This window comes from Heterodontus francisci, chromosome 19 (assembly GCF_036365525.1).
Source record: "Heterodontus francisci isolate sHetFra1 chromosome 19, sHetFra1.hap1, whole genome shotgun sequence".
NCBI classification, from domain to species: Eukaryota; Metazoa; Chordata; class Chondrichthyes; order Heterodontiformes; family Heterodontidae; genus Heterodontus; species Heterodontus francisci.
Genome location: NC_090389.1, coordinates 70,040,198 through 70,067,958, shown reverse-complemented (window position 1 = coordinate 70,067,958; position 27,761 = coordinate 70,040,198). Strand labels below are relative to the sequence as shown.

Genomic DNA, 27,761 nt, shown 5'->3' with positions numbered 1-27,761 from the left:
TGCACCTTTGCCAGTGTCACCCACATCCCAGGAACAAATACATTTTAAAAATCCAAAGGTCAACCGTTTTAGTTCTGACACTAGACTGACTGTGAAGAATAAATTCCATTAACATTTGAAATATCCCAACATTCGCTATGAGCTGTGCTAGATATGAATTAAGAATAGTTTGCATTATGACCAAGTGAAGATAATAAATTATACCAATATCAGTTTCTGGTACTGCAACAATAAGTAGAAAGGAAAGCATAAAAAAGTAGAGATATAGAAGCAAAAATCAGTTCTGGTAGTACCACTTCAAGCAGCACTACACAGACTTGCATTGATTCCCTGAGGGAGGCAGCCTCGAGGGCCACTACCTGTGTGGCCTGCAAGGCGTTCTTCAATGATACCAATGACGAATGCTATGCATTCAAAAAGTCAAATAGATCTCTTGCTATTATTTCACTTAATTGTTCTCAATATTGATGTCCTTTTTAGTAACAGCCGGCTATGAGTTATACATGTATATATCCTTTCATTGTTCAAAATAATTGGATTCTGCATAGCTTTTCTATCTCAAAGAGCTGCTGGAATACTGTTATTTACACTGCTGTGCACTGTCACAATTCCCAGCAGTCATAGAAGACCATTTCCTGATTGGAGTGCAATAATAGAAAAACTTTGCAATCTTACTGCAGTGGCAGATGCTAAGCCATTACTGCAGGGCAAACCTTGTTTTAAAAAAAAAATGGGAATGCAGTCAACATTATACAATATCTATTTATAATTGAGGTGTTTGAATCTGCTTTTCTGTTTTGCATTTGTACTTGTTTTTACATTTTCTCTCTATCCTTTTTAGCCAGTCACCTTTGTTACAAGGTAAGTGGAAAAGAGGTTTTAATGCGCTCCGATGGTTGTGTTGTTGTGTAGATCGGTACAACAAAAATTTAAATGATTGAATTTAGATAGACAAGAAGATTTGTATTTGACATATCAAGCTTGTGTCCCCAAAATGAAGCAGACCAAACCAAGTATCCTTAGACAACAACAAATTACCTATTTGTTGAAAAACAACTAAATCTTAAATGCTATTAAAATAAACCTATGTCTAAAGACCTTATAACTCCTTATTTAAAAATCTAACTTCTGCATTCGCATACATTCACACAAAAATTAACAATGGTTCGGTTTTAAATTCGCTAGCTGTTGAGAATAAAAATAAAGTCTTAAATGGTGAGAGATTGCAGAGCTCTGAGATGCAGAGGGATCTGGGTGTCTTGGTGCATGAACCGCAAAAGGTTGTTATGTAGGTACAGCACGTAATTAGGAAAGCTAATCGAATGTTATCGTTTATCATGAGGGGAATTGAATACAAAAGTAGGAAGGTTATGCTTCAGCTAAAGAGGGCATTGGGAAGACCACATCTGGAGTACTGTGTATAGTACTGGTCTGCTTATTTAAGGAAAGATGTAAATGCATTGGAGGCAGTACAGAGAAGGCTTACTAGACTAATACCTGGAATGGGCGGACTGTCTTACGAGGTAAGATTGGACAGTCTCGGCTTGTATCGCTGGAATTTAGAAGAGTAAGAGGTGACTTGATTGAAACATATAAGAACCTGAGGGGTCTTGACAGGGTGGATGTGGAAAGGACATTTCCCCTTGCGGGAGAATCTCGAACAAGGGGTCACTGTTTAAAAAATTAGGAGTCGCCCATTTAAGACAGATGAGAATTTTTTTCTCTGAGGGTCCTGAGTCTTTGGAATTCTCTTGCTCAAAAGGTGGTGGAAGCAGAGTCTTTGAATATTTTAAAGGCAGAGGTAGATATATTCTTGATAAGCAAGGGGGTGGAAGGTTATTGGGGGTAGGTGGAAATGTGGTGTACTCAGTTCAGCCATGAACTTATCGAATGGCGAAGCAGGCTTGAGGGGCCGAGTGGCCTACCTCTGCTCCTAATTCATATGTTCGTAAAGTGAGAAACAGTCTGGGGATTATGTGCCCTTGGGAGCGAATGGGAATATGGAGGGTGTAGGTGGGTGATTAACACCTAAAAGAGCTGTGCAATACTCTGAGATTGTTGATGATTAACCATTTAGCCTGACTTATTAATGAAACCCTATGGGGTAAACCAGTCACCATGTGGTTGTGATTATTTCCACTGGATTCTATAAAGCTCATAACCTTGCACACCAGTATCCCAAGGAGTATTGTGGTCCTGGTTTCACAAGAAATGAGAAGTTTACCAATGTTCTAAGCCTCTAAGATGCACAGTTTTAGATGTATAAACAACTGTACTACCCCGATGCATACTTGAGTCCTGTGCCTCAACTGTTGTCAACCTGCAGCAAACCTCTGGCCTTGGATTAATGGAGTTTGATTCTTCAGGAATAGGGTGCACACTCCCTCATACAAATAAAGCAGATTTTTCAGTAGATTGTTCTGGAGACCTTTGGCGTCTTTACAAAAATAAATCCAGAACAGATTTTTGAATTGTGCTCTTTTACAAAATTATTCAAAAAGCTGTTGAGCAACAGCTGTTAGAGGCTAAAAGAATTCCTCTATGACTTTGCAGTAATGATACATCTGAGGCAATTAGGTGCTCAGACTGCACAATCCAGATTCAGACCATTGAGTCAAAGCTCTAGGCAAAATGATCAAGTCTTAAGTCCAAGCTTTTAGGAGAGGCTGAAACCTTCAAGTAAAAATAAATGTCAGAAGTCAGTTGAGCAGAGAGAGACACTGGGCAGAATCTGTCGGGTCCCGCAGAGGAGAGTTTGAAGGCGGAGTCAGGAGCAAAATTGGAGATTAGCGGGTCGGCGGAATGACGGATTCCCACCTTTGGGTGAACAATGGCAGCAGCTACCCGCCTGGCAGCGCTGGGTAGCTAATAATGATCTATTAAGGGCCTGATGGGGAGGATTCCACTGGGATCTTGGTGCCGTCATAACAGACTGCCACTGAGTCCCGAGCCTGACAGCTCTGTAAAGTCAGAGGCTCTGTGCCCCAATGACGAGGCTGCGGGTATGAAAGGCCACACTTGCGGCCCAGACAAAACCTCCAAAGGGATTTCCCCTCTGTTCAGATGGGCTTACAGGCTTCATTCCTCTTTATTTCTGAAATGTTATGTGCGCTTCTGAGGGCTCCTCCTTTTTGAGCTGCCCTCCTGTTCTTCTTTCTGCCTGAGCAGTACCCACCTCTCCCAGTGGGACTGCTGGCCTTCCAAAGTTGCAGGCCCTCTGATTCAGCCTGCAGCCTCAGGAATTTTCCCACTGTCCTTAATTGGACAGTGGATGCAGAGACAACCAATTAGAAGGCCACCTCCTGGAAGATCTCTCAGGAATGCTCGGTGCAGCCCTGTGCTGGGTTGGGATCTAGAAATGGTCCCGACTCCTGAAAATAAATAATCACCAGAAGAGTGTCAGGGAAAACAATGTGTCAGAAGGGGAAAGACAGAGTGAGAGAGAAGCAAACATGCTATGATCAGAGGGGGATTGAGGATATGTGAGAGGCTTAGGCCAAAGGGAGAGAGCCCCTGTCTTTCTTCAATTTTGCTTCAATATATAAAAAAGCTTTTTAACATTGAAGCCAACTAATTATCTCGACCTGTACAAAAGCAAAATACTGTAGCTACTGGAAATCTGAAGTAAAACAAGAAATGCGGGAAGCATTCAGCAGGTTATCTGAGTGTTGCCAGCACTTTTTCTTTCCGTTTTACTATTTATTTCTAACAAAACGCACGTGAAGTAAAGGTCTGTACTAATCACTTACACCTGCAAGGTAATAGTTCTAATTCCTTACCATCTGAGAGACAAAAGGGGAGGGAGACCAAGCAACACAATAGAAAGAAAGGTAGCTGTGCGGTTTGGATCCTCATTCTGAAATTGATTCATTCTGATTGAACAGGACAGGCACATAGTGTTGTGTTATTGACTCAATACGAACATACCAAAAATTATAACAATGACTGGTGGACTAAACTAAGGTAAGGGATTTTATTGAAGAATAACAGGATTCTAGGAGAGCTCTTCAATAAAGTGCTACCTGCTGATTAACACTGCTCCAACTACTCTATCACATGTTAACTTCCATCACTTCTTGTGATGCTGTATTCTAAACTATTTACATATTCAGTAGTATGATGATCAGTATTAAAGCAATTGAAGCAAGATCACAAAATCCCCCTTTCGTTAAATAGAAAAATTACTTGCGTTATAAGCTTTGTACATAATAGGATAGCTCTGAACAGTATTTACACATGTATGGACTCGCATTAAGTGTCTCTGAAAAGTATAGGTGGTCTCCTGACTGAACCTGATCTGTTAACAGTGAAGCTTTGCTGAGACCTGGAATTGTCAAATCTTTTCTCTTGACTTGTAGGTCTAGTCCAATAAATATCTTGTACTTGAGCGTTGTACATGTCATCTTCTTTAACTCCACTCAGAACTTGAATGTGAACGTGTTCTTGACGCTACAGGTGTGTTAGGTATGATGGTGTTGGATAACTCTCTCAGCTGACATCTATTACTCCTCAACATTGCTCCATTCAGGGTGGTTACCTCATATGACCGTGGCTCATTGCAGATCTTTGACACTTGCGCAGGGAACCATGTTTCTCTTGCGGGTCTATCACTCTGACCTTCTGCCCTGCCTGCAGAAGAGGTAACTCCGTGCCTGCATGTTTGTTATGTGTGATTTTCATTTTCTCTTATCTTAGCAATTTATCTTGGACTGACATCAATCTGATCGGATGATGACTTGGCAGTCCTGATTTGCCTTCCGAACATGATCTCTGTAGGGAATCGTAATCCAGTACGTAATGGTGATGCGCATAGATGCAACATTGCTATTTGAATGTCTTAATTAGCTTCCTTACGTTTCAAGATTAGTGACTTTACCATCTGCACCATCTTTTCCGCTAGTCCATTTGACCATGGATTGTCTGGAGATGACGCAAATGTGATTTACAGCCTGCTTTGCGCACATGTCTTGAAATGGCTTACTGTGGACTGTTGGCGACACTATCCTCCGATGAACAAAAAAACTGAAGATTGCACTCATCGTATTTGCGACTGATGCACTTGATGCATCCCTCAGTTGGCAAATGATAGGAAATTTGGAGAAGTAGTCAGTAATACGTAAGAAGTCATCAACTCTGACAGTAAATAAATCCGTTGCTATTTTTGACCACAGATGTGGTGTAACATTCCTGTGTTGGTTAGGCTGATGCTCTTGACATGCATCGCACATCCTCATTGCTCACTCTATGCCGTTATTGATCCCTTGCCAATAAACTGTCTTTCATGCAAGTCATCTTGATCTTTCAATGCCCATGTGACCTTGATGTAATTGGGTAAGGATATCTCGATGAAGTGCCTTTGGTATCGATACTTGTCTGCCCTTGAAAATGACTCCACTTGATATCCCTAACTCATCACAATATGGCGAAAAGGTTCTGAGATTAGTGGGAACCTCTTGCATTGGATCTGGCCATCCACTGATGATGAGCTGCCTAATGCCCTGAAGATAGGATCTCTGGAAGTCTCTCTCTGGATATCTTCACGTTTGTTCTGCCCAAATCGTATTCAGTCAATCTTGTACACATCTTCTAGTTCCACATCTGCTACTCCACTTGAACATCTATAGGTATATCTTCTGTCTTCTTGGAGTTGGGTAGCCTGCTCAATGTGTCAGATGTAACCATGAGGTTTCCAGGTTGATATCAGACTTCATAATCGTACCCCTGTACTTTGATTAGCAGTCTTTGAAGTCAAGACGGCGCACGTATGAGTGGCTTTGGCCGAATCATTGCTAACGGCTTATGATCAATCGTGACAACAAAGTGTTTGCTAAATAGGTATGTATTGAATCTGGTGATACTGAATACTAATGCCAATGTTTCTCGTTCTATATTTGCATAATTCGCCTGAGTGAATGGCAAAATTTTAGAACAAACGCAATTGATCTACCTTCCTGCAACAGACATGCTCCGAGACCCTTTTGTGAAGCATCTACTTTGAGTGTAGTTTCTTCCCTTGGGTTATAATATTGTAAATATGCTTCGACGGAAAGTGACTGTTTAAACGAATTGAACGCGCGCTGATGATTTTCATGCCACAAGAATGGCGTATATTGAGAAATTCACGCAGTGATGATGCTTCCTCTGAGAAAGTTGAGCTATGGTGCTAAACAGCTGAACATGACAAAACACCTCTGTAAATCATCTTTATCTTGAGGAGTAGTCAATAGTTGTACATTCTCAACTTTACTGGGATCTGGTCGTATTCCTGTGTCAGAATAGATTGAACCGAAGAAATTAATATGTCTCACATTGATAGCTGTTGAACACAGACATTTTCTAGCTGTCTCCAAGGGAATGTTAAGATTCTTGTCATGCTCTTCCTTGGTACTTCTCATGACTGCTATGTCATCCGCAGTGCAAGCACAGCCAGGAACTCTTTCAGTAATGTGATCCATATGCTGTTGGAACAGGTCTTGACTCACTTGCAGACCAAATGGTAACCATAGAAAGTAATACCTCCCAAATGGTGTTCTGAATGTTGTTCATTCTTGTGAATCCTTAGAAAAGTATACTGACAAATAACCATGTTTCGCGTCCAACTTTGAGAAGAACTTGACTCTAGCCAACCTTGGGTTGAACTCTTCTAAAGTAGGAATCTTGAGAGGACACATTTTGAGTGCTCGATTTAATTTTCTGGGATCCAAGCATTTCCTAATGGTACCATCTTTCTTAATTACAGTGGTTATAGGGCTATGCCAATCCGTGTGTTGCTGAACACGGCAAATTATCCCTTATCGTTCGATCGTGTCAAGCTCAGCCTTTAATTTGTCCTTTATGTGAACACTGCATTTCCATGGTGGATCTGTGGAGGGAACTGCATCATCTTTCAGGTGAAGAACGTGTCTCCCGTAAAACTACCAACAGTTTCAAATCTATCCTGGTATTTCTGTTGCAGTGTCACACTTGCCTCGATTATCTAGCATTGGCCCTTGACTGATCTCATGAATTGTCACGATCTGGAGTTCACCGCATGTTGGCAGTCTGGCTACTGCATGGACCTTGGTGTCAACATCAATATCTGCACTTCAGTGTCAATGTTCCCACGCAGTAAATTGGTGAACTGTTATATGCGGTGAGTCTAGCTCTTGTTTGCTGTAGCATGGACTCCCACTTTGCTAGGTACATGTCTTTGAGTATCAGCAATGGTAAAATGTTGGCAATTGCCCCAGTATCTATCTTCAATCGTAGCTTGTGCTTGCCATTTTTGTTAGGGCATATAATTTCCACTATGGTGAAAGCTTCCAGTTGTGTGATTGCATCCATATCCTGTGTGACTGTAACTGTATATAATTTAATTTATTCTTTCATGGGATGTGGGCGATGCTGACTAGGCCGGTATTTATTGCCCATCCCGAATTGCCCTTGAAAAGCTGGTGGTGAGTTGCCTTGAACTGCGGCAGTCCTTGGGGTGTAGGTACATCCATAGTGCTGTTAGGCAGGGAGTTCCAGATATTGACCCAGTGACAGTGAAGGAACAGCGATATAGTTCCAAGTCGGGATGGTGTGTGGCTGAGAGGGGAACTTGCAGGTGGTGGTGTTCCCATGCATTTGCCGCCCATGTCCTTCTACGTGGTAAAGGTCGCGGGTTTGGAAGGTACTTTTGAAGGAGTCTTGGTGAGTCGCTGCAGTGCATTTTGTAGATGGTATACACTGCTGCCACTGTGGTGGTGGTGAAGGGAGTGAATGTTGAAGGTGGTGGATGGGATGCCAATCAAGCGGGCTGCTTTGTCCTGGATGGTGTGGAGCTTCTCGAGTGTTGTTGGAGTGCGCCTGTTCAGGCAAGTGGAGAATATTCCATTACACTCCTGATTTGTGCCTTGTAGATGGTGGACAGGACTGTGCAGTCAGGTGGTGAGTTGCTCACTGCAGATGTCCCAGCCTCTGACCTGCTCTTGTAGCCATAGTATTTGTGTGGCTTGTCCAGTTCAGTTTTTGGTAAATGGTAACCCCCAGGATGTTAATAGTGCCATTGAGCTTCAAGGGGAGATGGTTAGAGTCTCTGTTGTTTGAGATGGTCATTGCCTGGTATTTGTGTGGCACGAATGTAACTTGCCATCTATCAGCCACGTCTGGATGATGTTCAGGTCTTGCTGCATCTGGACACAGACTGCTTCATTATCTGAGGAGTCGCGAATGGTGCTGAACATTGTGCAATCATCAGCGAACATCCGCACTTCTGACAGAGGGAAGGTCATTGATGAAGCAGCTGAAGATCGTTGGACTGAGGAACTCCTGCAGTGACGTCCTGGGAATGAGATCATTGACCTCCAGCAACCACAACTGTCTTCCTTTGTGCTAGGTATGAATCCAACCAGTGGAGAGTTTCCCCCCGATCCCCATTGACTCCATTTTGCTAGGGCTCCTTGGTGCCGTGCTCAAATGCTGCCTTGATGTCAAGGGCAGTCACTCTAGAGCATAGCTATCCGACCCGAACCCGACGGGACCCGACGACATGTGTTGGGTTTGGGTTGGGTCGCTCTTCCAGGTCCGGCATTCGGGCTCGGGCCAGGTCGGACACGGTGACAGCCAGGACATCAAGGCGGGAAACACTCCGCACTAGTCTGCAGTGAGCGATTCCATCCAAGGTAGAGAACAACCTCTCGAAGATAATCAACTTTATTCCGGTGGTCGGGTTGGACGCGGGAAATAATGAAAGGACTCTGGCTGGGTCGGATGAGGTTCTGTCGGGCTCAGGTTGGGTTTCATTTGCAGACCCGAGCAGGTCTTTAAGTCACTTTCACCTCATCTCTGGGGTTCAGCTCTTATGTCCATGTTTGGACAAGGGCTGTAATGAGGTCTGGAGCTGAGTGGCCCTGGTGAAACCCAAACTGCGTGTCAGTGAGCAAGTTTTGCCGAGCAAGTGCCGCTTGATAGCATTGTCGACGATCCGTTCCATCACTTTGCTGATCGAGAGTAGACTGATAGGGCGGTAACTGACCAGGTTGGATTTGTCCTGCTTTTTGTGTACGGTACATACTTGGGCAATTTTCGACATTTGCCAGGTAGATATCAGTGTTGTAGCTGTACTGGAACAGCTTGGCTAGGGGCGCGGCTAGTTCTGGAGCACAAGCTTTCAACACTATTGCTAGAATGTTGTCAGGACCCATAGCCTTTGCAATATCCAGTGCCTTCAACCGTTTCTTGATATCACATGGAGTGAATCGGATTGGCTGAGGACTGGCATCTATGATGCATGGGACCTCAGGAGAAGGCTGAGATGGATCATCCACTCACTGAAGATGGATGCAAATGCATCAGCCTTGTCTTTTGCACTGATGTGCTGGGCTCCCCCATCGTTGAAGATGGGGATATTTGTGGAGCTTCCTCCTCCTGTTAGTTGTTTAATTGTCCGCCACCATTCACGACTGGATGTGGCAGGACTGCAGAGTTGATCCGTTGGTTGTGGGATTGCTTGATCCTGTTTATCACATGCCGCTTCCACTGTTTGGCGAGCATGTAGTCCTGTGTTGTGGCTTCACCAGGCTGACACCTCATTTTTTGGTATGCCAGGTCTGCTCCTGGCATGTCTTCCTGCACTCTTCATTGAACTAGGATTTGTCCCCCAGCTTGATGGTAATGGTAGAGTGGGGGATATGCTGGGCCATTAGGTTACAGTTTGTGGTTGAATACAATTCTGCTGCTGCTGATGGCCCATGGCACCTCATGGATGCTCAGATTTGAGTTGCTAGATCTGTTCGAAATTTATCCCATTTAGCACGGTAGTAGTGCCAAATGAAGATGGGACTTCGTCTCCACAAAGACTGTGTGTTGGACAGTCCTACCAATACTGTCATGGACAGATACATTTGCGACAGGTTGATTGGTGAGGACAAGGTCAAGTAGATTTTTCCCTCTTGGTTCCCTCACCACCTGCCACAGACTCCATCTAGTAGCTGTGTCCTTTAGGACTCGGCCAGTGCAGTCAGTAGTGGTGCTACCGAGCCACTCTTGGTGATGGACATTGAAGTCCCCCCCCCCCCCCCCCCCCCAGAGTACATTCTGCGCCCTTGCTACCCTCAGTGCTTCTTCCAATTGGTGTGCAACATGGAGAAGCACTAATTCATCAGCCGAGGGGGGCAGTAGGTGCTAATCAGTAGGAGGTTTCCTTACCCATGTTTGACCTGATGCCATGAGACTTCATGGGGTCCAGAGTCAATTTTGAGGATTCCCAGGGCAACTCCCTCCTGATTGTATTCCACTGTGCTGCAACCTCTGATAGGTCTGTCGGTGGGACAGGACATGCCCAGGGATGGTGATGATGGTGTCAGGGACATTGTCTGCAAGGTATAATTTTGTGAGTGTGACTATGTCAGGCTGTTGTTTGATTAGTCTGTGGGACAGCTCTCCCAATTTTGGCGCACACCCCCAGATGTTAGTAAGGAAGACATAGTAGGGTCGACAGGGCTGGGCTTGCCATTGTCGTTTCCAGTGCCTAGGTCGATGCGGGGTGGTCCGTCCAGTTTAATTTCCTTACACTTTGTAGCAGTTTAATACAGCTGAGTGGCTTGCGAGGCCATTTCAGAGGGTATGTAAGGGTCAGCCACATTGCTGTGGGTCTGGGGTCACATGTAGACAAGACCAGGTAAGGACGGCAGATTTCCTTCCCTAAAGGACGTTGGTGGGTTTTTATAACAATTGACAGTGATTTCATGGTCACCATTAAACTAGTTTTTAATTCTAGATTTTATTAATTGAATTCAAATTTCAATATCTGCCATGATGAGATTCGAACCCATGTCCCCAGAGCATTAGCCAAGGCATGGAAAGGAAAGCTTGTTCACTTTCTAGCTTGAGTTTCCCTCTTTCAGTGCTTTCTTTGCTGCCTCTGCCTACCTCATGGGCGTGCCTGTATTTGAAATGGTACTTGGTGAACTCTTTTTTTAAAATTCTGGCCCCGAGACGATGTCTGTTTTTTGTTGAGCTGTGGCTTCTGACCGTTTCTTCCCTGCCAGGTTTTCTACACAGTCTTGCCCAGTGTCCCTTTAGACCACATGCCTTGCAGGTATCTCTGAATGCAGTAGTTATGTGGTTGATGCATTAGACCTCACTTGCCACATGTCTTGCCCTTTTGAGTTGCCTTGGCTTCCTCACATAAGGTTGTGTTGCTGCTCCAAGCGTTTGTATATATTGCCTGCTCACAGTGATGGCTTTGTCTTTGCTGCCATCTTCGAGTAGACTGTCGATGTCGTATCTTTTTTCCTTATCAAGCAGATCCTTTTATAATACCTCTATAGGAATCAATGTGACTACCAGCTTCATTATTGTCTGAGTTCTGCATCTGCGAAATTGCCATCTTTGCCTCTGTCATGACATCTACTGACGAACTGGTCAGTAGTTTCTTTGGGCTGCTGTCTATAGGCCATCAGTTCGAGTCGATGGATTCTGAAGTTGACCTTGACTCTTAATTGATCTTCCAGTGTTGTCCAGAGTTTTCTGACAGTCCAGAAGTGTTGATGCGGTGGAGACCTTCATTGCCAAGCTAATTTTACTTATTGCTTGCTGGTCGGATTTTGCAACTGCAAGGTTTAAAAAGCATAACGCCATACGCTGTCGAAATAGTTGGAATTCAGAAGGACGATCAGGACCTTGCATTTTGTCATGGCGTCAAAATTTCTTGTTCACGCAAATTCTTTTTGCCAGAACTTTCCCCTTAAATTACTTTTCCTCCAATGACTTTTCTTCATGGGGCAAAAAACAAGGCAGGTCCATTGTGCCTGCAGCATTGGACTTCTGCCATGCCCTGATCTCTGCAGTGTGGACTTCAGCCTCTGTGTGGGGGGACTCTGTCCACAGAGCTCTTTTTGGCGGGAAAACCACAACACTTATAGGCATTGCAGTCTCTCAGCCCCGATTCAGATCGACTTTTTTTATAGCCTGATTCCACCAGAACACTGCCTTTCTGGTTGACTTTTCTGATAAAATTCCCCTTTCGATTACTCACTTTCTCATAGTACCGAATCTTAAGGGTGATCTTCGAATCCAGTGTTAAATCTCACTCCGCTGCTTCTTGTTTTCATTGTTGTCCCAGGCTCTATTGGCTTCTCCCATCGTTCATGATGTTGCGCTTGTGATCGCTGTCGCTATGTCAAACACCGCTGCTAACATGCTATGCACATCCGCATCGCTGCCACCTTATTGTGTTATTGGCTCTTAACACAAACGTATCAAACACTATAACAATGATAAACTAAACAAAGGGTTCTTTATTGAAGATTAACAGGATTCGAGGAGAGCTCTTCAATACATGTACTACCTGCTGACTAACACTTCTCCAACTACTGTATTACATGTTAACTTCCATCACTTCTTGTGATAATGTTTACTAAGCTATTTACATAGTCAGTAGGATGTTAATCAGTATTACAGCAATATTACAACACATAGAATTAGGCCTATTGTTCACATGGAGGACAGATGCTAACACTGACTGGTTGGGCCAAGCAGCCTCTTCCTGTGTTTTTATTCATTCATGCGATATGGGCGTCACTGGCTAGGCCAGCATTTATTGCCCATCCCTAATTGCCCTTGAGAAGGTGGGGCCGAGCTGCCTTCTTGAACCGCTGCAGTCCATGTGAGGTAGGTACACCCACAGTGCTGTTAGGAAGGGAGTCCCAGGCCAGTGAAGGAACGGCAATATAGTTCCAAGTCGGGATGGTGTATGACTTGGAGGGGAACCTGGAGGTGGTAGTGTTCCCATGCATTTGCTGCCCTTGTCCTTCTAGTTGGTAAAGATCGCGGGTTTGGAAGGTGCTGGCTAAAGAGCCTTGGTGTGTTGCAGCAGTGCATCTTGTATATGGTACACACTGCTGCCACTGTGCGTCAGTGGTGGAGGGAGTGGATGTTTGTAGATCGGGTGCCAATCAAGCGAGCTACCTTGTCCTGGATGGTGTCGAGCTTCCTGAGTGTTGTTGGAGCTGCCCCCAACCAGGCAAGTGGAGAGTATTCCATCACACTCCTGACTTTTGCCTTGTAGATGGTGGACAGGCTTTGGGGAGTCAGGAGATGAGTTACTCGCCTCAGGATTCCTAGCCTCTGACCTGCTCTTGTAGCCACGGTATTTATATGGCTACTCCAGTTCAGTTTCTGGTCAATGGTAGCCCCTAGGATGTTGATAGTGGGGGATTCAGCGATGGTAATGCTATTGGTAATGCCCCCTTTCCTATCCTGAGTGGCGTGAAACAGGGCTGTGTTCTCGTACCCACACTGTTTGGGATTTTCTTCTCACTGCTGCTCTCACAAGTGTTCAAGTATTCAGAAGAATTAATTTTCCTCCACACAACATCAGGTGGCAGGTTGTTCAACCTTGCCCGTCTAAGAGCGAAGACCAAAGTACGGAAAGTCCTCATCAGGGAACTCCTCTTTGCTGATGATGCGCCATTAACATCTCACACTGAAGAGTGTCTGCAGAGTCTCATCGACAGGTTTGCGGCTGCCTGCAACGAATTTGGCCTAACCATCAGCCTCAAGAAAACGAACATCATGGGACAGGACGTCAGAAATGCTCCATCCATCAATATCGGCGACCACGCTCTGGAAGTGGTTCAAGAGTTCACCTACCTAGGCTCAACTATCACCAGTAACTTGTGCCTCAATGCAGAAATCAACAAGCGCCTGGGAAAGGCTTCCACTGCTATGTCCAGACTGGCCAAGAGAGTGTGGGAAAATGGGGCACTGACACGGAACACAAAAGTCCGAGTGTATCAAGCCTGTGTCCTCAGTACCTTGCTCTACGGCAGCAAGGCCTGGACAACATATGTCAGCCAAGAGCGACGTCTCAATTCATTCCATCTTCGCTGCCTCCGGAGAATCCTTGGCATCAGGTGGCAGGACCGTATCTCCAACACAGAAGTCCTCGAGGCGGCCAATATCCCCAGCTTATACACCCTACTGAGCCAGCGGTGCTTGAGATGGCTTGGCCATGTGAGCTGCATGGAAGATGGCAGGATCCTCAAAGACACATTGTACAGCAAGCTCGCCACTGGTATCAGACCCACCGGCCATCCATGTCTCCGCTTTAAAGATGTCTGCAAACGCGACATGTAGTCCTGTCACATTGATCACAAGTCGTGGGAGTCAGTTGCCAGCGATCGCCAGAGCTGGCGGGCAGCCATACTGGCGGGGCTAAAGTGTGGCGAGTTAAAGAGACTTAGCAGTTGGCAGGAAAAAAGACAGAAGCGCAAGGGGAGAACCAACTGTGTAACAGCCCTGACAACCAATTTTATCTGCAGCACCTGTGGAAGAGTCTGTCACTCTAGAATTGGTCTTTATAGCCACTCCAGGCGCTGCTCCACAAACCACTGATCACCTCCAGGCGCTTACCCATTGTCTCCCGAGACAAGGAGGCCAAAGAAGAAGAAGAATGCCATTGAATATCAAGGGGAAATAGTTAAATTCTCTCTTGTTGGAGATGGTCATTGCCTGGCACAGGTGTGGCGTGCACATTACTTGCCACTTATCAGCCCAAGCCTGGATATTGTCCAGGTCTTTCTGCATTTCTGCATGGACTGCTTCAGTATCTGAGGAGTCACAAATGGCGCTGAACATTGTGCAATCATCAGCGAACATCCCCACTTCTGACCTTATGATGGAAGGAAGGTCATCAATGAAGCAGCTGAAGATGGTTGGGCCTAGGACACTACCCTGAGGAACTCCTGCAGTGATGTCCTGGACCTCATATGATTGACCTGCAACAACCACAACCATCTTCCTGTGTGCTAAGTATGACTCCAACTAGTGAAGAGTTTTACCCCTGATTCCAATTGACTTCAGTTTTGCTAGGGCTCCTTGATGCCATACTCGGTCAGATGCTGCCGTGATCTCAAGGGCAGTCACTCTCACCTCACCTCTTGAGTTCAGCTCTTTTGTCCATTTTTTAAAAAGTTTTTTAGAGATACAGCACTGAAACAGGCCCTTCGGCCCAACGAGTCTGTGCCGACCATCAACCACCCATTTATACTAATCCTACACTAATCCTAAATTCCTACCACATCCCGACCTGTCCCTAGATTTCCCTACCACCTACCTATACTAGGGACAATTTATAATGGCCAATTTACCTACCAACCTGCAAGTCTTTTGACTTGTGGGAGGAAACCGGAGCACCCGGAGAAAACCCACGCAGACACAGGGAGAACTTGCAAACTCCACACAGGCAGCACCCAGAATTGAACCCGGGCTGCTGGAGCTGTGAGGCTGCGGTGCTAACCACTGCGCCACTGTGCCTCCATATTTGAACCAAGGCTGTAATGAGGTCAGGAGCTGAGTGGCCCTGGTGGAACCCAAACTGAGCGTCAGAGAGCAGGTTATTGCTAAGCAAGTGCCACTTGATGACACTGTTGATGACACCATCTATCACTTTACCGATGATTGAGAGTAAACTGGTAGGGCGGTAATTGGCCGGGTTGAACTGGTCCTGCTTTTTGTGTACAGGACATAACTGGGCAATTTTCCACATTTCCAGATAGATGCCAGTGTTGTAGCTGTACCAGAACAGCTTGGCTAGGGGCGTGGCAAGTTCTGGAGTACAGGTCTTCAGTACTATTGCCGGAATATTGTCAGGGCCCATAGCCTTTGCAGTATCCAATACCTTCAGTCGTTTCTTGCTATCACGTGGAGTGAATCGAATTGGCTGAAGTCTGGCATCTGTGAAGCTGGGGACTTCAGGAGGAAGTCCTGTGTTGTAATACCTAATATCCATGAGAATATTTGAAAGCAGTTGAGTGTCTGATAAAAAGAATTTGCTTCTATGAACTTGTTTGAAATCAAATGTCATTATTTATGGATGTGACTGTAGAAATTATTGTTTTCAGAGGAATCCCTTTTTTTGTTTGCTTAAAACCTGATGGTGTGTTTTTAAGTTCCTGTTTCAAAATATTTGTATTCTTGTAAATTTTGTATCTTGGACTGATAAATTCTTGCAAGCTATCTTTGATGGCCCTATTTATTTACTTGTATGTGATGTTTTTATGATCTGTCTCCACTTCCCAATGCTATATTTGCCAGATCCCTTCAATGATTAATATATTGTTCATGCAAGGGCAACAGTATTTTGAAGTTGACAATTGTGATGACTCCCTTTTCCAATATTTTATCTCCCTTCGAGCAATTATTTTCCCATATTTAAACTGATTTGCAGAAGTAAATTCTGTATGCTTGCAAGAACTATGTCACCACAATAGGTCTGTGATGTTTGTAAAATGTATTTTACTACAGCACCAAATTAGTATAACAGACTAAGTCCGAGTTTTAAGGCATGGGTTTATAGTATGACTGCTCACTCAAGCTCTCACCCTTAGCCATGCTTAGCAGCCCTAAGAATGTCTGTCATATTTCACCAGATACCGAGTTATCTTAGACTGTATACATGAATTTCCTAGGTGACATCTCAAATGATATCGTTACCTGCCAAGACTTCTGCATACGCAGTAATGTATAGGACAGGGAATGATGCAATTGATTGACAGTTTGAGGCTGTTCACCGCAAAATTCAAGACCTTTGTTTCACACATGTATTTTTCACTCATTTTGTTTTGCTCCCCGGTCTCACTGCTCTGAATACAATGCAACACATTTTTCTTTTTAAAAAAAATTCTGCAATATGTAAGCTTCAATTTGCAATTGAGATACAACATGAATAATTGTCATGATTGATGGAAATATGTGGCAAACTTATTTTATATTTTGGGATAACTTTTGTTTTGGGTTGAAAAATTCATGTACAGTCTACTGGAAAATGATTTTTTAAATTCCAGTTTTCCCAAATACTGCCACTTAGTTTTTAAATTGTGTTCAGATTAGGTAATATATTTTCAGACCTCAGTTGATAAGTCTTGCTCTTGACGACATGGTGAAATGTTACTGATCAGCTGAATTTGAGTGAGCTGCAGGATGGAAAAGAATGCAGTTCTTCTGAAAGCTGCCAATTTTGGATGAAGACTAGTGTAAGTGCATCTTGGTTATGGATTGTGTTTGTCTCTTCCAGAGCTGACAAATGGAACAGATCTGATGAGTCTGAACGGAAAGACTCTGTATGTAACATCTGGGGTTATGTCAGCAGAGACCATTATGAAGACTGATACCCTGCTCTGCCAGTACGTCAACTTAGAGCTGGTGAATGCCAAGCCTCAAGGTATGCCCGGAGAGAGCAGCACAATTGTTTTATTTTAAATTGTTCTAAATATTTCACTTTAGGTGCAATGAGAATTCACTCAACCCCACATAGGATTTTACTTCTGCAAGTTCTTGGTCGGATGGATTAAACTTTTTTGTAAATTTTGTACTTTTAATATGTTTAATGTTGCAAGATCTATTTTCAGTAGCATGTCCTCAATTGAGTGGAAGAAACCAGATAAATTTTCAAAAAATTTAAAATGATTTCATTCGCTCTTATTTCTTTCATCAGATTTTGTTGACTGCCCTTAGCTTTCTGTTATATTTCCCTAATTATTCTTTTATTTTTCTCATTTGTTCCTTGCTTTCTATTCATGTTCTCTACATCATTTGTATTTTCTAATCTTTGGCTGAAATTTTGTGGTTAGAGCATCCAGAAGTGGCATACAGAAATTTGTATATATACAGGTGTGACAGATGAACGTATGCTAGTTCAACATCTTATGCGCATTGAATATTTAACATGATGCAATTATATTGCAGGAAGTTTTGTATTTGATTCCTATCACATTTTTCCAACACAAATTTCTATAACTTTGTTATATGCCTCTAAGTCCTTGTGGTGATGGTGCTCCATAATGGTATTCTGTAGGGAATTCTAGGATATTGACCCAGCAACAGTGATTCTTTACCCAACATTCATGTCGTAGGTTTCTGCACCATTCCATTCTTACTATTTACTAATCCCTCAATCTTCTGCATTTAAGTACTTTGGCTCTTACTTTGCCTCATCCCATATCTTGCTGAAACCCTCATGTATGCCTTCGTTACCTCAGGATTTGACTATTTCAATGGTCTCCTGAATTCAATGGCTTCCCACCTCCCACCCTCCATTAACTTGAGGTCATCCAAAACTTTGCTGCCAGTATCCTAGCTCGCACCAAGTCCTGTTCACCCATCAGCCATGTCCTTGCTAACTTACATTGGTTCCTGGTGCAACAACTCCTTGATTTTAAAATTCTCATCCTTGTGTTCGGGTATCTCCATGGCCTCACCCCTCCCTATCTCTGTAACCTCCTCCAGCCCTACAATCCTCCGCAAACTCTGTGTTCCTCCAATTCTGGCTGCTTTTATCTCCTTGATTTTCCTTCATTCATAATTGGCAGCTGTACCTTCAGCTGCTTGGGTCCTAAGGTCTGGAATTCCTTCTTTAACCTCTTCTGATTGTCTACCTCTCCTCCTTTAAAACTTTCCTTAAAACCTACCTCTTGACCAAACCTTTGGTCACCTGTCCTAGTATCTCTTTGTGCCTCAGCATCAAATTTTATAGGATAATAGTCTTTTAAATTGCTTTGAAATGTTTTACGATATTAAAGGTGCTATATAAATGCACATTGTTATTACTATGGAAAGTCAATGCCACTTCCACATCCTGGGCTACGTGTGAGCAACTAAAATATGTAGCCACTGTGTTGTTTCTGATTTAAGTTAATGTTAAATTTCTATTTATAATTTAAAATTAGCAAAAGAGTTGAAAAGTAACAAAATTCTTTCCATCTTCTCAAAAAACAGAAGTTGAACCAATTAAATCACACAAATCTTTTTCCAAATCTTTTTGGCAGCAATAAGAACTAAGAAGATAAAGGCAAATCCACTAAAACCAGGAACAGAACCAAGCAAATAGCTCAAAGCACCTGAACATGTTTTTCATGTATTATTTTTAACCAAAGTCTGCCAATTGTAGGCTCAAAATAGGTTTACTGACGTAATGCAAGCATCAAAAATATACCTTTTGCAACAACTCAGTTCAACTTGCACATAGATTTAGCTTTAGTGTCTTTGAATACATTTAAAGGTTTTTAATTGGACAGCTCAGACTTTTTTAAATGTCTGTTCTTGCATTTGGTGTTTTTCTCAAAACCACAGCTCTGCCAAGATGCTACAGTCTGAGCATCTGCAAAATTTCCTTGCATTTATAACAAAATGACTGGTTTTGTTTATGCTATTGGTAAATTTTCAGCATTTAGTGCATGAAAATATAATAATTCTGTGCATATTAAAAGAAGTTAGGAATGAGATAGCAAAGGCGCTATGACATATTGTATATATAAATTATTAGAAAGGGGAATAGCGCCAGAGGACAGGCGGACAGCTAATATGTTTATATTTAAAGAGGGAGATAGAACAAGTCCAAGAAACTATAGACCAATTAGCTTAAAGTTGGTGGTAGGAAAGAAAATGGAATCCTTAATCAAAGATGTGTAGAAAAACATCTAGAAACTGAAAACATATTGAAGAGTAGTCAGCATAGGTTCCAAAAGGGTAGGTTATGCTTGACAGTCTGAGGCTGAAACAGACAGTTTGCAACTTTGGTATTGTATTTAACCCTGAGATGAGCTTCCGACCACAGAGCTGCGCCACCTCTAAAACAACCTATTTCCACCTCCATGACATCGCCCGACTAGAGCCCGGCCTTCATCTGTGCCTTTGTTGCCTCTGGCCTCCCATCTTGCGCTCTCCTTAAAGTTAAACTCATCCAAAACTTCTGCTGCCCTTATCCAAACTCGCACAAAATCCAGTTTACCCATCATCTCTGTGCTTGTTGATCTACATTGGCTCCCGATTAAGGAATGCTTTGATGGTAAAATTTTCATCTGTTTTTTCAATTTCCTACATGGACTTGCCCCTCCCTATCTCCGTAACCTTCTGCAGCCCTAGAACCCTCTGAGGTATCTGCATTCCTCCAATCGTGACCTCTTGCGCATTCCAATTTTAGTCACTCTACCATTGGCAGCAGATTGTCTTCAGTATCTAAGGCCCGAAGCTCTGAAATTCCCTCCCTAAACCTCTCCACCTCTCTACCTTTCTTTACTCTTTTCAGATGCTCCTTAAAACTTATATCATTGTCTGAGCATTTGGTCATCTGCCTTAATATCCTCTTATGTGACTCAGTATCAATTTTTTTTTGATAATGCTCCTGTGACATGCCTTGGGACGTTCAAGCCATTATATAAATGTAAATTGTTATTATTTGAAGAATTAGCAGAAAAGGTAGATAAGGCTCATACAATAGACATATATACGGATTTCCAAAAAGCCTTCAATAAAGTACCACATAGTACATTTATGAATAACGTCAGAACATATGGAGTCAGGGGACAAACACCAAAATGGATATCAAGTTGACTACAAAACAAACTACTAAGGGTAGGGATTAAAGGTATTTCCTTGGATTGGCAAATGGTGGAAAGTGGTGTTCCACAAGGATCTTGGTGAGACCTCTGTTGTTCTATTTATGTAAATGATTTGGAATTGGAAGTATAATTTCAAAATTTGAGTTTGACACCAAATTGGGGAGTGTATTTAATACCGAGGAGGACTGTGACAAACTACAGGACGGCATTAATATTGAAGAATCAGTATCTGAGGAGTTGCAAATGTGCAATCATCAGTGAACATTCCCACTTCTGACCTTATGATGGAGAGAAGGTCATTGATGAAGCAGCTGTAGATGTTTGGGCTAGGACACTACCCTGAGGAACCCTGCAGCCATCTCCTACGGCTGAGATGACTGGCCTCCAACAACCACAGCCATCTTCCTTTATGCTAGATATGACTCCAACCAGTGTAGATTTTCCCCCTGTTTCCCATTGACTTCAATATAGATGAGTATGAAATAATGCATTTTGGTAGGAAGAATAGGGAGGCCACATAACTCACTGAAAATCAAGCGTCGAAGTGCAGTAGAGGATAAAAGGATCAGGGAGTACAGATATGCAACTCACTAAAGGTCGCAACACAGATTAAACAGGCCATTTAGAAACAGTGAGCGAAGTATTGGGGCTTATTTCTAGAAGCATAGAACTGAAATTGGATGGAATTTTGTGGGCCCCGCAGGAGCGGATTTGGTGGTGTGAGGGCTGTTTTAATTAGGCGAGAGGTGTCTTTGGATTCCCGACGGCGGGATTTTTTCAGAAATTAGATGGACGTCGTGTTTGTGGCATTCTGGGATTTCCGCTGCACAGTGGTAGATTGCAGCTTTGCGTTTATTTTCATGCCTTAAATATTTATTACCCTACACTTAGTTGCAATTAAATACTACCTGGCAGATTAAGTGAATGGCAATGCTATTTCCCATGCCACCTGGTTCACATTTGTTTCAACGTGGCATGCAACAGTCGGCTTTGTGCAGTTGAGTCTCAGATCAGTGGGTTTTTTTTTTCTTTCTTGAGCTCATTGGCAAAATGGACACCAACATTGGGATGGATGTTTGGCTCCAGGGTCAGCACCACCAAGAGTGATCCTTCTCAGGGGATGGCAGTGAAGGCATAGTGTTGTGTACATGGAGGAGCAGGGGAGGGAGGAGCGAAGGACAAAGGGTGGGGTGATCGGGTGCACGGAGGAGCAGGGTAGGGTGATGGGGTGCATGGAGGAGTAGGGGAGGGTTCTCGGTGAGGGCAAAGGGTGGGTTGATCGGGTGCATGGAGGAGCAGGGGAAGGAGGAGCAGAGTGTCTGGGGTGTGTATTGCTGCTGAAGCTGGATGTGGGGGTGGTGGGTTGATTTGAGTTTCACAGTTAGCAGATGGTCATGAAGGACCTAAAGGGAGGAATGAGTGCTGTCAATGTCAGGGACCTGTTGGGCTAATTCAGGGTACTGGCTGGCAGAGGGAACGATCACAGTCAATGGGGGCAAATGGATTCGGTGGGGGGGAGGTCAAAACTTAGGGTTGAGTATTCTGCGACATCATAGGGAGGGGAACAGGACTCGGCAATAATATTAAGGTGAATATCAGGAGGATCAAGGGTCAGGGTCAGCATGTCGATGGTTACAGGAGTAGGAACAGGGGGGAAGGATGGCATGAATAAGTTGAATAGGACATGGTCCAAGGTGATGGGGGGAGGTTCAATGGTAACAGAGGGAAGGGTTACAGTTACATTGGGTGGGTCAAGGTTGATGGGTTCAGGCTGGAAGGTTGCAGGAGGAGGTTGGAAGGTGGGGAGACTTGCCCTAAATTGTATATGCACCATTTTCTCCAATGATAATGCAAACCACATGGACACTCCAGGATCGCAAGGAGAGTGGGATGAGACACATGGTAGTTGGGTGTCTTTTCCACCTGGCTGCAATTCCAAGGCACATAAAAGTAAACCGCTTATTGCTTCGATGTTTCAGCTGACTGGCAACAGAGGGCTGCAATGGAATGCGCTGCTTATTTAATTTTTTGAAAAGCTACAGCGCCATAGTCTCATACATCCAATGGGAAGAAGAGCAGAGGGAGCGACTAAGGAAGGCTCTTTTCCCTCAATGCATGAGGCCTGAACGCCAGCAACAGGCAGAACAAGAAAGTGAGGGTGCTCCGAATGATAACATCCAGGAACAGCGTTGTTGAAGACGGGTACATTCACGTCATCGCATCCTCAGGACAGGGCAAATTATCTTCAAATGTCAGAGAGGCAATGCCAGAGATGCCTAAGGATGTCACATGAAATGGTCACTGAAATTTGTAGGATCCTGTGGCATGATCTGCAACTGCTTGGGTTTGGTGGGAATCCCATGCCAGTTTCCCTCAAAGTGACTGCTGCACTCAATTTTTTTGCTAATGGGGCCTTCCAGGGATCAACTAGTGACATGTAGCATATCACAGTCTGTGACCCATAGGTGCATCAAACAGGTGACCAATGCCCTTTATCGACATGCCAATGATTTCATCTACTTACCTGTAGACGAAGACAGCCAGGCAGCAAGGTCTGTGGCTTTTGGCACCATCACTGGCTTCCCTAGAGTGCAATGGGTGATCAGCTGCACTCATGGCCATTAGAGCTCTCGGAGACCAGCCTGCTGCATTTGTGAATCACGAAGGCTTCCATTCTTTGACTGTACAACTGATTTGCAACCACAAGAGAAGAATAATGCATGTTTGCATGCATTTCCCAGGGAGCTGTCACGACTCATACATTTTGAGGAATTCTCAGCTGCCAGCAGCTTTTGAGGAACCAGTCGGATCCTGGGTGACAAGGGTTACCCCCTTTGTACATGGTTGATGACACCTGTGCGGCATCCCCAAAGTGCAGCTGAAGAGAGGTACAGCACTGCTAATGCAGCTACACTATTGGCTTGTGCTTCCGCTGTCTTCTGACCTCTGGAGGGACTCTTCAATACACACCAGAGAGGATCTCACAAACAATAGTCGTATGCTGTGCATTACACAACCTTGCAATCAGACGCTGCAACATTCTGCTGCTGGAGGAACAGGAAGATCACCAGTCCTCCTCAGCTGAAGATGACTACTTAGAGGGTGAGGAGGAGGACAACGATGCCTTTATAGATATGAGGGCTATGGAAAGCCATGCAAGGAATATCAGGAGAACCTCATTTGCACATTTCAACCAACAATAAGTCACTTCATAAAGGAACGTTGGTAGAAGAAAAAAAAAAATCTCCAAATATGTTCACATACGCTTGAGGTCTTAGTCATTGCTGTAATCAAAAAGAAGGGCTCTCTGACAACAGCACATGAACCTGCAGTGGAGATGTGTATGGACGGCCAGCATGCTATCAAATTCATTAAAAGAGACCTGCGTCTTCATTGGAGAAATTTTCCTGCGTCAAGGTATTAACCCGCATACATGGGAAGCTACAACTTTGAGACCAGCAGATCAAATGCTTTCAGGGCTACGATGAAACCGAAAACACACCAATGCATGGAAAGTAAGGGTGTGACCGTAGAACCACGAATGTAAGGCATGATGGTAGTGACAAAATTGAAAAATCTTCAAATGACAAACAACCATCATTGAAGACTAAAGGCTCAAATAGCAATGATAAATGGACACGACACATTCTGAAATGCTTTGCAAGCAAGTGCATTCCTGCCATATGCCTCCAATGAACATTTTCCTTTTCTTCTGAAACCAAGCAAATGATTTATGACAGTGCATCAAATATTGTAAAGAAAGATGTGTTTAAACTTCTGAAATACGTGCACAATATTTACAGCACCCATGCCACCTTCATGCTCAAAACTGTTCCTTTTCCCATTTCCTAACCCTACATTTAGGTGCTACTACGACATTAGCAGTTGAGATGGAGGTAGTCTGCTTGGTGCATTGCCTCTTGCTGTGGATGACCATGGCAGGTGTACTCTGGAGGAATGGGGCCTTGATGGCGCCATCTTACTGGGTGTCTGCAGCACTGGTGTGAATATCCCCCGTGTGCTCATCTGCTGGAGGTAAGGGCATCAATGTCGGCCGGGGGTGGGGGGGGGGGGGGAGGAGGACGAGACGGCTCTTACCCTGGGTGTGACCTGAGAGGAAGGGCCCAGAGAACTTGGCATGTGCTCGTCCTCCATATGGGTGCATGATGCCACCTGCCTATCTCCATAAGGGGAAGGAGCACCCGTCGGGAGGTGCAGGTTCCTTGGCCACCCCTCGCTTAGACTCTGCTGCATGGAGCCCATGGCTATAACTCTGGAGTGCAAGTCAGATCGTTCATGGCTTGAGTGCTCAATCTGACTCGCCAGGGAGTTCGCCCAACTCTTGACTGAATAAGCCATATGCTTATATGCCTGGGACATGGCAGACCTCATGGCTTGTATGGACTCTTCCATGGCACGCGCAAAGCCACACTGACCTCAAGCATCTCCGATGTATTTTCCGCATGGCTTTGCTGCGCATCCAGCAGACTTCTCATGGCAACAAACAGAGGATCACCATGAGCGTGGGGCTGAGCAGGGGCCTGATTCCCAGCAGTCCTCCAATTGTCAGGGGCCCTGGCTGGCACATGCTTCCTCAGTTGCTGGCATGTGTCTGTGTCGTGACCACAAGCTTCTGACCCAGATTCTAATTTTAAACCCCCCCACATACCGTGTGGATGTATCTGCGCTAGCAGGGGTGGAAGAAGAGACAGGTGACGGTGCACCCTCTGGGGCATTGGCGGCTTCGTCCCCAGAGGAGGAGTCTTGGGTCTCCTACTGTTCTGCAACTCGAGTGCGGGCACCTGCAGTGGAGACACAAATAGATGCACTTTAAGCATCAGCTGAACATGTGTTCACAAACTTTCCTTTGATTTACACACATGGCTGCTAGACTGAAGATGACACTTCATTCTTATGCTTTGTGGATCCTGCCTCGCATCTGCGATTGCCCTGCCTCGCTCCTCTCGCTATTTCTGCCTCCTCCTCCTCAGCTGGTGTCAGGACTCTGATGTCTGAGACACCTCCACCTGTCTACATCCACTCGCACTGTTTATGAATGCTTTTATCCTGCAGGAGACAGTGCAGATTTAATGACGTCAAAAGATGCATCACCACCACTCATTCTGGACTGACTTTCGCATGACACATCCAAGCACGCAACAAAGCCAATCGTCAACTTTGCGCACAATCGGTAAGTGTATGGCACCAAGGCTGCCCACGCATTTCACTGCATGCCTTGTCTGCCCTCTGTCTTAGAAATGGAGCTAGGAGAAAAACAATGGCGAAGCTTCACCAAGGCAACTTACCCTTACCGATCTGAGCAAGTCATTGATACGCTTGCGACACTGCACCCAGGTTCTGCATGTTACTCCACGGTTTGAGACCTCCTCTGCTACCTCCATCCAGGCTGTCTTGGTCAGGCGGGAGTGTCTTCAGACTCCATCTGCAGGGAAGAGGACCTCCTGCCTTTCCCTGACAGTCTGAAGGAGAACCTGCAAGGAGGTATCACTGAACCCGCAAGGAGGTATCACTGAACCCTGAGGCGGGACGCTGCCTGCTGCCTGATATTTTCTTTGCTCTTGCTGCAGTGAAAAGAAAATGATGGGAAGTTGGTGCTGGGTTTGTTAAATTAAGGAAGGAAAGAGCAGCTACAAATAAATAAAATATTTAATTTTGTTCATTCCTAAACACACTTACATAACACGAAGATTGCTGTCCCTTGAGGCTTGAAACAAAGAATGCTTGAAAGCCATGGCGATCATGGTGCTTGAACCAGTGACAGCAGGTTCCGCCAATGAAAGGCTGTCCCCGCCTGATGGTTGCAAGTATCTTCCGTGTCCGTCGCCGCGCCGTTCATTTACATATAAAATCATGTGGAATACAGGAAAAATGGAGGAAGCAGAAGTTACGACAACTTCCAGTCCCACCAACGGGAACACCATGAGACTCAAAAATCCTGGCTGTTATGTTAAGGTTGTATAGAAACTCGGTTAATGTCAGTCAGAGGGGTGAAGTGCTTCACCTGTGAGATGTGGGAGGTCCGTGACGCTTCCAGCGTTCCGGACGACTACATCTGCAGGAAATGTACCCAGTTGCAGCTCCTCACAGACCGCATGGATCGGTTGGAGCAGCAACTGGATGCACTTAGGAGCACACAGCTGGCAGAGAGCGTCATAGACAGGAGTTTTAGAGAAGTGGTTACACCCAAGGTGCAGGCAGATAGATGGGTGACCGCTGGAAGGGGCAGGCAGTCAGTGCAGGAGTCTCCTGTGGTTAATGATGAGGATTGTCAGAGGATACAGCAGGATATAGATCGGTTGGAGATTTGGGCGGAGAAATGGCAGATGGAGTTTAATCCGGACAAATGTGAGGTAATGCATTTTGGAAGGTCTAATGCAGGTGGGAGGTATACAGTAAATGGCAGAACCCTTAGGAGTATTGACAGGCAGAGAGATCTGGGCATACAGGTCCACAGATCACTGAAAGTGGCAGCGCAGGTGGATAAGGTAGTCAAGAAGGCATACAGCATGCTTGCCTTCATCGGTCGGGGCATAGAGTATAAAAATTGGCAAGTCATGTTGCAGCTGTACAGAACCTTAGTTAGGCCACACTTAGAATATTGCGTGCAATTCTGGTCGCCACATTACCAGAAGGATGTGGAGGCTTTGGAGAGGGTACAGAGGAGGTTTACCGGGATGTTGCCTGGTCTGGAGGGCATTAGCTATGAGGAGAGGTTGGAAAAACTCGGATTGTTTTCACTGGAACGACGGAGGTGGAGGGGCGACATGATAGAGGTTTACAAAGTTATGAGCGGCATGGACAGAGTGGATAGTCAGAAGCTTTTTCCCAGGGTGGAAGAGTCAGTTAGGGGACATAGGTTTAAGGTGCGAGGGGCAAAGTTTAGAGGGGCTGTGCGAGGCAAGTTTTTTTACACAGAGGGTGGTGAGTGCCTGGAACTTGCTGCCAAGCGAGGTGGTGGAAGCAGATACGATAGTGACGTTTAAGAGACATCTTGACAAATACATGAATAGGAAGGGAATAGAGGGATATGGGCCCCAGAAGTGCAGAAGGTGTTAGTTTAGGCAGGCATCAAGATCGGCGCAGGCTTGGAGGGCCGAATAGCCTATTCCTGTGCTGTACTGTTCTTTGTTCGCACTTCGAATACTGTGAACAGTTCTGGTCTCCATATTATAAAAGAGACATAGAGGCACAGGAGAAGGTGCAACAAAGATTTATTAGAATGATAGGTATAGCCTATCGGTTCTGCTATCAGAAAAGATTGAACAGGCTGGGGCTCTTTTCTGTGGAAAAGAAAAAACTGAGGGGTGACCTGATGGAGGTCTTCAGATTATGAAAGGATTTGATAGAATAGATGTAGGGAAGATGTTTGCACCTGCA

At 44.6% G+C, this 27,761-nt stretch overlaps 1 protein-coding gene across 1 annotated transcript in view; it reads left to right on the top strand.

Annotated features, from left to right (window-relative positions):
• Positions 1 to 27,761, top strand: part of iars1 (isoleucyl-tRNA synthetase 1) — a 216,003-nt gene that overhangs the window by 169,634 nt on the left and 18,608 nt on the right. Inside the window, exon 32 of the mRNA XM_068051875.1 lies at positions 17,042 to 17,188. Within this exon, the coding sequence (XP_067907976.1) occupies positions 17,042 to 17,188 (147 nt within the window). The remainder of the gene's footprint in view (positions 1 to 17,041; positions 17,189 to 27,761) is intronic.